This window comes from Octodon degus, unplaced genomic scaffold, assembly GCF_000260255.1.
Source record: "Octodon degus isolate 3935 unplaced genomic scaffold, OctDeg1.0 scaffold00320, whole genome shotgun sequence".
Lineage (NCBI taxonomy): Eukaryota > Metazoa > Chordata > Mammalia > Rodentia > Octodontidae > Octodon > Octodon degus.
The window spans coordinates 233,491-244,092 of NW_004524896.1; the positions used below are offsets into that span (position 1 = coordinate 233,491).

Consider the following 10,602-nt stretch of genomic DNA (forward strand, 5'->3'; position numbering starts at 1 on the left):
CGCGCGAGCTCGGCCCCGCCCCTTGGAGCGGAAACTGGGGCCCCGCCCCCGCCGCCTGCAGGGAACAAAGGAGACGTGCTGGGTCCTAGGGACCGGTGGCGTCCGTGCAGGCCCAAGCGCCTGCGCACGAGTTTCCCTTGTTTGCTCCTAGGGGGAACTAGCCCACCACCGTACCCCTAACCACTTGGAAATCCCCTTTCTTCCACAAAGCATCCGACCGAGAGACGCAATCACACACAGATACAGACTAGAAGAGAAACGGGAAATGGCTGCTCAGTTCCCGTAACTGACATGGCGCCCGGTAGCTTCAAAGTCCCCGGGGCGCTAACTGTATAAGATGGTGCCTTTTCAGTCCCTGAACTGCAGTTCGTACACTTTGATTACTCGCTTTCTTCCAGAGGCAGTTCGACATCCTACCGAAGAAGAGTGTAAAGCTTAGAAAAAGGAACCACAGCTGGCCAACATCGCGGGACAGCTCGACGCCCTTAGTTTGCAAGGTGCCAAGATGACCCTAAGCACCGCCCCCTGCCCTCACCCAAAATGGCGCCAACCTGGCTTCTCTCACCTCCAGGGCTGGGAAAGCGAAGGGAAAAAGGGAGAAGGGAGGGGTGGAAAGGAGGAGCTAAGAGGGCAGGGGGCGGGGCAGTGAGCAGAGGCGGAAGTCCAGGGGCCTCCCGGGTGGAAGTGACGCTGCCCCCGCTGCCCAAAATGTCGGCGCCCAGAGGGAGGTGTAAGTAATTAAAGAGGAAAGCCGACTGACTTTCCCGGCCTCTCGAGCTGCATTAGGTCTCCAAGCCCTCTGCTCCGCACTGGGGAAGCAGACTCGCCCGCCCCCAGCCCTCCTGAGCCGCCCCTGCCTGGGAGACCCGGGGCTACACTTTTACAGAAGGGGGAGGGGCACAAAAGGCTGTCTTGGGGCCTGGGTCCTCGCGCGGGCCGGGGGGCTCCGCGGGGGGCCTGGTGCAGGAGGGGGCGGGGCCCGAGCGGGGCGGGGCGCTGCACGCGGGCCGGTGGGCGGAGGAGCGGTGCTGAGGGGAAAGTAGGAGGGGCTTGTTGAAGGGGTGGGGCTTTGAGAGTGGGCGTGGCTAAGTGGCGTGGGGGGGGCCTAGGTTGTAAAGTAGAGGGGACCTACGTTGAGACTTGGGGAGACTAGAGCAGAAGAGGCGAAGTTTGGGGTGTGAATAAGCGTCGTGAGGGCATTCTGGGGACTGGCTAAGTGGGTAATGGAGAGTTGTAGTGAAGCCGTTGTGTAAAAGGGCAGGAAGCGGCTGGAATGGAGTGCAGGGACTCGTGCAATGACCGAATTCGCACAGCCTGGAAAGCGTGTGGGGTGGAGGAAGAGGCTGAGTGGACCCTGAAGGTCGGTAATGATACTGAACCCCCGGGGTCAGCTCTCGGGGCGGGAGCCATCGCCGCTCCTGACTTACCTGGTTGTGGGCCTGGACGCGTGGCGCCAGTATGCCTATGCCTAGTCAGATGTCTGTCCTCCCCTACTGAAGGAGTCATTTGCAAAGACCAGCAGGGATGACTTGGAGGGGAGGGCGCACCGCGCCAGTGCGGCAGGGGTGCTCCTGCAGCGGAGGGAGGGGCTTAGGCTCCCGCTGGCAGGGCTCAGGGAGGAGCCGGCGAGGCAGAAAGGCTTGCAGGTGAGTGAGAGGGAGGAGTTTGGCCCGGGCCTAGACCAGCTCCTGGGGAGGCTGAGGCAGGAGGATCACGAATTCAAGGCCAGACTGGGTAATTGTAATAAGGCCATGCATCAAAATAAAATAGAAAGCTGAAGAAGTATCTCAGTGGCAAAGCACCCCAAAACCAATCTCCAGTGCACAAAGGAGTTTAAAGCCTCAGTGTGGCTTGGGACCCTGGGCCAAGCTCAGCAGCGGGAGGTCTATGACCACTCCTCACCCGCTCCTGTGTTTCCTCCAGAAAGAGCCTGCCCGCCCCTGCAGTGTGCACCATGGACGACGCCCTGCTGCCCACGCCCTCTGCACCTGCGCCATCCCCGGTGCCAGCACCACCCGCTGCTGCTGCCCCCCGGGTGCCCTTTCACTGCAGTGAGTGCGGCAAGAGCTTCCGATACCGCTCAGACCTGCGGCGCCATTTTGCCCGCCACACGGCCCTCAAGCCCCATGCATGTCCACGCTGTGGCAAGGGCTTCAAGCATAGTTTCAACCTGGCCAACCACCTGCGCTCGCACACAGGCGAGCGGCCCTACCGCTGCTCTGCCTGCCCCAAGGGCTTCCGTGACTCCACAGGCCTGCTGCACCACCAGGTGAGTCCTGACCGTCCAGGGTTCCCGTCTCCAGGGCCTCGGACTCCATGGCCCGGCAGGCAGGCAGGCAGGCAGGCAGGTGCAGTGAGCGCCCCCCACCCCTTGCTGATGGGCCTGGGCACACTGCACCTGCAGCTGCTGCTTTGGGGTCTGCCTTACCCTGCTGAAAAGGGGTTTATCTCCTATAGAACAGCCCTGGGCTTCAGAGAATTTGCATCCCTTTGGAGATTGTAGGAGCGAGGTAGATGATACATGGACGAGATTTCAGACAAGACTGCTGACCCCAGACCAGGAGGAGGAGAGGGAGTCCGCGTGGAAGATTGTACAGACAGCAGAGAGCAACCAGTGCCCGGCTGGGGGTGGGAAGAGCTAGGTGTGTTCTGGGAGCCAGGTGACTGGGCCTCTGTGGGAGGCCCCCCAGGCGGCAGGATCTGGCTGCCGGCTGGGTGTCACGCTGCCAACACACAGCACCTCCTGTCTGTTCCGCCCATGCAGTGTCTGTGACCTTCACTGACACCACTTAGAGGACTTGCACCGGAGCACCTTGACCCTTGCCACACCCTGTGCTTGAGGGAATGGGAGGCCAAGGAGGATTGGAAGGTTGAGCCCAGCCTGGGCCAGCCAGTGGCCTAGCAAGTCCCTGTCTCGAGTAGGTGATAGACTGACGGACTAGAGCTGGAGATGGAGCTCAGAGAGCACCCTGCGTTCAATTCCAGTACCGGGAGAGGGACGGGGCCCCGAGGTGGAAAGCACGAGGCCCGTGGGGCACGGGCAGGGTGCCAGCCAGCCTGAGCCACTTGCAGGAGGAGTCCTGACTGCAGCACACCGTCCGCGGAGTGGAGTGGAGTGGGGTGGGGTGGTGGTGGCCGGCTGGCACGTGCTCCAGTGTCCTCTTCCTTCCAGGTTGTGCACACAGGTGAGAAGCCCTACTGCTGCCTTGTGTGCGAGCTACGCTTCTCCTCCCGCTCCAGCCTGGGCCGCCACCTCAAGCGGCAGCACCGCGGTTCGCTGCCGCCACCGCTGCCCCCGACCCCCGGGCTGCCGTCACTGGGCACGCCCTGCTCGGCCTGCTGCAGCTCGGGGCCTTGCACCGTGTGTGCTGGGGCTGCGGGGAGCACAGAGGGCCTGGAGGGTGCGGGTGCAGGCACGGGCGGCTGGGGCCTGGCTGATGCCGCAGCTGCCACCTCTTCACTGCCACCCTTCGCGTGCGGTGCGTGTGCTCGGCGCTTTGACCACGGCCGCGAGCTGGCGGCTCATTGGGCAGCGCACACCGACGTGAAGCCCTTCAAGTGCCCACGCTGCGAGCGCGACTTCAATGCGCCCGCGCTGCTGGAGCGCCACAAGCTCACGCACGACCTGCAGGGCTTGGCAGCATTGCCCATGCAGGCCTGGGCCCCAGGGTCAGGCGTGGCTGCGGAGGCCGAGTCAGGCGGAGCTCCCCAAGCCTGGGATGGTGCGCTGCTCCTACGCCCTGCAGAGGGTGGCGTGCCTGACCTAGGGGCGCTGCTCTCCGAGGGCGTCGGGGAGGCCCCCGGGGCCGCCGAGCCTGCGGAGGACACGCTGTACCAGTGCGACTGCGGGACCTTCTTTGCGTCCGCCGCGGCGCTGGCCAGCCACCTGGAGGCGCACTCCGGCCCGGCCACCTTCGGCTGTGGCCACTGCGGGGCGCTCTATGCGGCCCTGGCTGCCCTGGAAGAGCACCGGCGAGCCAGCCACGGCCAGGGCCAGGGCCAGGGTGAGGGTGGCGGGGAGGAGGTGGGCGCGGCGGGGCGCGAGGGGGAACGCGCGCCCGGGGAGCGCCCCCCGGCGCCGGCCCGCAGCAAGAAGATTTTTGGCTGCTCCGAGTGTGAGAAGCTGTTCCGCTCACCTCGCGACTTGGAGCGGCATGTGCTGGTGCACACCGGCGAGAAGCCCTTCCCCTGCCTCGAGTGCGGCAAGTTCTTCCGCCACGAGTGCTACCTCAAGCGCCACCGCCTGCTGCACGGCCCCGAGCGGCCCTTCCCCTGCCACGTGTGTGGCAAGGGCTTCATCACGCTCAGCAACCTCTCCCGGCACCTGAAGCTGCACCGGGGCATGGACTGAGCCGCGCCTCGCACGGGGACACACAGCCCTGGGCCAGGAGACCAGCACGCAAACCTCCCTGGCCGGCGGTGGGATGGCGCCCCAGTACACAGGCCTCTGACACGTGGGGACAGAGGAAGGAAGAATGTGGGTCTCCAGGAGTACTTTTCCCCTAGCACTAATGTGGGGCACCCTCCAGGGCCCTCTCCGCAGCCTGGTTCTAGGGATTGCAGGGACCGTGTCCCCGATTCTGCCCAAATCTCCAAATGTACCCCACCAGTGCATGGTGGCCCCAGAAGATGAATATAGCCGTAATCTGCCTTTCCCCGTTGCATTCCCCTTGCCGAAAGAGGACCAGGGTAGACACCCCGCCTTCAGTGACCCACCCTCTGCGGAATGGATTGGCCCTAAGGATCGCCCTCCCCTGAACACTAGAGTAGACTGGTGTAGCACCCCGCCCAATAGGATGGACTGAAGCAGGCCACGCCCCATCATGCGTGGGCAGGTCAGCTGGTGCTGCCCTAGCTCCGGTAGGAGAGACGTCCCCGAATCCCGTAAGAGTGCGGTTCAGGCCAGGCAGACCCCGTCCAGTGACCTCGTCCAGGGGCAGGTGGTGGACACGGGTTTCCCTCCTCTGCCGGAGCACCTGGCGGCCTTTCTGTCTCCGTCAGTGTGTCTGTCTACGTCCCTCCACCCCAGAGGGAAGGGGATGTTGGCTGCGGTTTCCCCCAGCCTGAGCCTCCGCCTTGCCCCCTCTTCCCCTGCCCAGTGTCTTCAGGGCCCCAATAAACCTCGTCCTGTCAGTCACTACCGTCTCGTGGTTTGACCCGGGGTCAGGGGCTGGGGATAGGCATCACTCCCCAAGTTAGGTTTCTAAATTAGATACAGCTCCTGGCTTCCTTTAGATAAGTTTGTTTTACTGTGTGCTGGAGGCCGAACCTGGGTCTGCACATGTGCCTGGCAGGTACTGTACCGAGCCACCTCCCCGGCGCTGGGTTCTGAGCCGGGATCTCACTGAGTTGTCCAGGCTGGTATCTGACGTCCAGTGTGACAGCCTGAATGACTGGGATTGCAGGTGTTTGCCACCACGCCCAGCCCTTAAGGTCTGAGGTTCAGGCAACGCTTTGAGTTTTTTAGGTCTCATCTAAATGGTACAGTTCTGTCCCTTAAGTACAAGGTCCACGCCCAGTAGATGGACATGGTCCCTAAAAATCAGACTGGCCCTTAGAGTCATCAGTCCTGCAGGACACCCCTTGGAAGCCAACTGTCTCCCTAGAGACCTCGGGAGGAAGAAGCCCCACCCCTTTCAACATTTTATATCTGAAATCTGAGGCCAGAAAGGTGAGGGGGAACTGACCAGGTCCACCTGAGGCCTTGCTCGCGACCCATGGCCTGGACACCCTCAGAGAGCAGTGGGTGACAGTGAAAGACACATAAGCACAAAACCTTAAACTTGACACCCTCCTTTGAATACACCTGTTGTCTGGCCACTTTCTTTTTTTTTTTTAATTTTTTTATTTTTATTTGTGTGTGTGTGTAGCCAGCTCAGCCCACCAGGGGGCGGGGCTGGCTGGCATGTGGTGCTGGAGGATTGAACTGTGGTCCCTGTGCTTTGCCGAGACTTGTTCTAAGTAGGTGCTTTAGACCACTGAGCCATCTCACCAGCCCATGTCTGGCCACTTTCTGAGGCATTTCTATAGGTTCTCTTCCGTGAGATGGGATCAGAAATACAGTGAGAGTGGCTGCCCTTCCAAAAAGAAAAAGGCAGGCACTTAAAGACATGACAGGTCTTCATCTGTGTTGCTGTCAGGGTCTGGTACCATGAGGCTTCTGGAAATGACCATGAGAGGAAACATTCTGAATTCCTTAGGACATAAGGCAGTCACAACCAAAGACACTCATGAAAGAGAACTCCAGAGCTGCTCCAGAAAGTGATGGGAGCAGTGGGGTTAGTTTGTGTGTGTGTGTTTATTTTTATTTTTTATGTATGTATTTGGTACAGGGTCTTAAATTATTTGACAGAGGGGAGACCGCTTAGTGGCTTGAATTCTTTCCTGGCAAGCATAAGGTCCCGGGTTGAATCCCCAGTTCCAAAACAAAAAGCCATGAGTCCCGGATGGTACAGGGTCTTTCTATGCACTTGAACTCATAGTGATCTTCCTGTTTTCAGCCTCCCCAGCTCTGGGATTACAGGTGTGCACCACCCACAGCGGGGCTTGGTGGCCGGCTCAGCACACCCAGGGGCGGGACTACGTGGCCTGTGGTGCTGGTGATTGATCCCTGGTCCCTGCACTGGCCTAAGCAAGTGTTTAGCCTGTGTGTTCTTTTATTTAGTCACACCATTTTTTTTTTTTTAATTTAGTAAAGGGTCTCACTACTTAGCTCCAACTTGTAGTGAGCTTCCTGTTTGAGTTTCCCCAGAGCTGGGATTACAGACATGTGTCACCATGCCCAGTTTCAGTGGCTGGCACATCGCACCCAAAGTGGGGCTGGCACGGTGTGCGGTACCAGGTGCTGAACCAGGGTCTTTGCGCTTGGCAGGCAGGCTCTTGGCAGCTCTCTCCCGGTCTGTAGTCACACCGTATTTTCACCACACCCCATAGACAGTATCCCAAATCCTGGAATTTATATTCTAGTGTGTTATCATAGAGAAATCAACCCTGAAAAAGGGCACTTCAGATGGTCACAATTGCTCAGATGGCAGTCAGGAAGGTGGGTGGCCAGGTCGTGCCACCTGAGATGGGGTGGCCAGGCTGGGCATCTCTTGAGAAGTGGCGCTGACCCGACCCTGCACAGTTGCTTGTTCAGATGCCAGGTAGGCACCGTCCCGCTGTGAGGTCGGAGACAGGTCGAGCTGCTGCTGCTGCTGCTGCTGCCCCTCCACCAGTGAAAGCCTGAAGTAATTCCAGTTCTCGGCAGCGGGAGACCACCCTGAGGCCACTCGCTGCAGGGGAAGGCGCACCCAGCGGGCTCGGGCGAGAAGAGGCGCTCTGGGCGTGACCCCACAGCGCGTGCTCACGCACACATTTGCACGGTGGCTGCTGAAGGTGTGTTAGCATCTGCCTTGGTTCTGTACCAGACAGGGTCTCACTGTGTGATGCAGGCAGGAATCCACTCTGTAATCCAGGCTGGCCTTGAGCTCCTGGCTATCCTTCTGTCCCCGCCTTCCAAGTGCTGGGATGACTGGTGGGCACTATCACACGCAGCATGAGGAAGAGGATGGTGCAGGCGCAGTGAGGGGAGTGGGAACACATGCCGAATACGTGATTCCCGAGTGGGGTCTTGACGAAGCCATGCGCAGGAAGCCGTTCAGGGCGCGCCGTGGGCAGAGAGTCCTGCAGGAAAACGGGAAGGGAAGACACTTGTGTGAAACCCACAGGAGTGGGTTGGATCAGGAAACATCAGGAAAGCTGCCTGTGGATACGTGGGGACATCCTATTTCTTAATTTGTAATGATTTGTTCAATTTGTTTGCATTGTGCTTTTTTTTTTCCCCCTCGGAACCGGGGATTAAACTTGGGCCCTTGTGCTTGCCAGGGAAGCGCTTATTCTCCTGAGCTATCTCTCTCCCTGGCTCCCATTGTGCACTTTCTGAGCCTCACATTTCACAAGGAAAAAAATTAAGGAGGGAGCTGGATGTGGTGGTGCAGAACTATAAATGCAGCACTCTAGGAAACAGAGGCAGGAGGATCCCAAGCTCAAGCCCAGCCTGGGAAATTTAGCAGATTAGCAAGACCCTGGTTCAAAATGAAAAGGACCAGCAATGTAGCTCAATGCAAAGGCACTGAGGTCAAACCTTAGCACCAAATAATAAGAAAGGAGACAAATTCAGAGGCAAACACAGAAAAGAGTGTGTCACCATGTAGGAAGACCGGCAGCATTGACAATTTTCAGCTTGAACAGGCTTCTTGGGAACAGAGCCTCGCTGGGGGGTGGGGGACACAACCTGGGACCTTAGAGATACCCCCTCCACTTCAGCAAGACTGACCAGCAAAATCTCCTTCAGGGAGAAGAGTGATTGCTTTGAGGAACAGGCCACCCCTTAGACACAGACTCCGCCCCCTAGATGCACACACCGCCCCCAGGCCCCAGCCCCACCCACCCTGTGGCCTCAGGGAGCCCCTCAGTCAGGAGCCCCGCCTGGAAAAGTGCCAGGATGGCCCTGGCAGGGGCTGGGCTGGGGCTGGGGCTCCCCTCCATGTCCTCCACAGGGCCGCGGCCCCTGTACATTTCGCCCTCCTAGGACACAGGGCTGGACCAAGAACTCAACTGTGGTGGCCCTGACAGGGCTCAGCAGTTCCCTCTGAAGAGGAGACAGCCACTGTGCATGCTTGGGCCACTGTGGGCCACTGTGGATTCTTGACTTTTGCCACCAAAGAGAACTTCAAGATGCATCTCCCTGAAGATGCCTTTGAAGGCCAGATGCCAGGCTAGCTCCGGGGCAGAGCTAGAGCTGGGCATTAGTGGAGAGGGCTGCAGCCCAGAAGTGGGTCCCACGGAGGAGGGCAGGCCCAGGGGCGTCATGTGAAGGGCTCTGGTGCCGACCGGCCTCAGGCTCAGAAGCCTGCAGGCCTCAAGGGGCGGCAGGGCAGGGCCCGGGCGGCTGCTGCCATGGGGGGCAGTCCAGGCCTGCGGGCAGAGACGCTGAGCTGTGCTACTTGTGTCGCCCACTGCGGGCACATGCAGAGCCACTGTGCCATCAAGCAAAAGCAGCTTTTAACTCCCTGGATACCTCAGAAGAAAACACCATCCACACTTCTTGTTTACTTGTTTCAATTTTGTTTTTTAAAGACGGGTTTTCGGGCCAGGAAGATGGCTCAGTGGAATAAGCACTTGCCTGGCAAGTGCAGGGGCCTGAGTTCAATCCCCGGTTCCACCTTAATAATAATAATAATGACAGGTTTCCACTATATAGTTCAAGCTGGCCTTGAACTCATGGCGATTCTCCTGCCTCAGCCTCCCAAGTGCTGGGATGACAGCCTGTGCACCAAAATATGCTTACAATGTGAAACAGTCTTATGCCCTCCTTTTTTTTTTTTTTTTTTTTTGTGTGTGTGGAACTGGGGATTGAATTCAGGCATTCAGGCCCTTGTACTTGCTGGGGAAGTGCTTATTCTACTGAGCCATCTCCCCGGCCCCTCCCAACTTATTCTCTTGTCTAGTGTATTTTTGGGGACACCATGACCAAAATGTCCTGGTCTTTGAAGAAGACATGCTTGTTGGGGGAGGAGCAGGAGAAGAAGGACCACACAGGTCCTCCGAGTGGCAGAATCAAGCGGAGGCACACAGCAGCGTCTGTCCTCACAGCGGCCTCTGTCTGTGGCCCACGGAGGCAGCAGGAGCGGGAGCTTGGCTTGGGTGACTCATGAGCCACGCGTGTCTGCAGAGCTGCAGACTTGGGACCTGGAGAACCTTTGGACCTCCCTCACCTGCAGCCCCCACCTCAGTCTGCGCCTTCCCAGGGTGACCCCATCTCAGTGTAGAGCAAGCCCCTCACACACACTCTCTCTCTCTCTCTCTCTCTCTCTCTCTCTCTCTCTCTCTGCCTCTTTATTGAGCAGCAAACTATAGGGTCGTGGCCAGCAGAGGGATCCAGCGGCTGGCAGCGCCACTGCAGGGATGGTGTGGTCATCGACCTCTTCTCCGGGCCAGTCCACCAGGTCTCCCCCGATGGCCTGGCCGCAGGAACATCTCTAAAATGCTAATCGGATTGTGTGCTCCTAAGTGGCATCTCAGTGTGCCCCAACAGGCCAGGCTCCACCCCTGCTGGCCACCCTGCCACCCTGGGCCCCAATCCAAGGCCCCAATGCCCCCAGTCTCCACGCCCTAGCTGAGTGGCAGTCTCTCCATTTGCCTGCTTCTTTCCTATCTTGCTTATTTCTGAATGCATTTTTTTTAAATGTTTTTTTTAATTTATTTATGTGTGTGTGTGTGTGTGTGTGTGTGTGTGTGTGTGGCCAGCTCAGTCCACCAGGGGGCGGGCTGGCTGACATGTGGTGCTGGGGGATTGAACCGTGGTCCCTGGGCTTTGCTAAACTTGTTCTAAGTAGTTGCTTTAGACCACTGAGCCATCTCACCAGCCCCATCTGAATGCATTTCTTTAGAGAAAAGTTTGAAGCCTCCCAAATGAGATGATACAACAATGAACACACTCCAGGTGCAGACCCAAAACAACTCAAGACAACTGTGTGAGCAAAGAATGTTTACTTGAGGGGTCAGGGGGATGGCTCAGTGGAATAAGCACTTGCCTGGCAAGTGCAGGGGTCTGAGTTC

General features: G+C 58.7%; 2 protein-coding genes across 4 annotated transcripts in view; one reads left to right on the plus strand and one right to left on the minus strand.

The window, feature by feature from the left end:
* The window catches only part of Znf524 (zinc finger protein 524), a 15,086-nt gene that overhangs the window by 3,184 nt on the left and 1,300 nt on the right, over window positions 1–10,602 (minus strand). Inside the window, exon 2 of the mRNA XM_023707967.1 lies at window positions 10,177–10,186. The gene's annotated coding sequence lies outside the window, so the exon portion shown is untranslated. The remainder of the gene's footprint in view (window positions 1–10,176; window positions 10,187–10,602) is intronic.
* On the plus strand, window positions 84–5,137 carry Fiz1 (FLT3 interacting zinc finger 1). 3 transcript variants are annotated; one of them, XM_023707966.1, is made up of 3 exons: window positions 84–497; window positions 1,924–2,269; window positions 3,173–5,137. In XM_023707966.1, exons 2-3 carry the CDS (start codon window positions 1,955–1,957, stop codon window positions 4,349–4,351), a joined length of 1,494 nt encoding a protein of 497 aa, XP_023563734.1. In that variant the 5' UTR covers window positions 84–497; window positions 1,924–1,954; the 3' UTR covers window positions 4,352–5,137. The 3 variants fall into 3 exon arrangements, with proteins under 3 accessions (XP_023563734.1, XP_004647730.1, XP_023563732.1); XM_004647673.2 differs by lacking the exon at window positions 84–497 and adding an exon at window positions 675–730; XM_023707964.1 differs by lacking the exon at window positions 84–497 and adding an exon at window positions 1,144–1,360.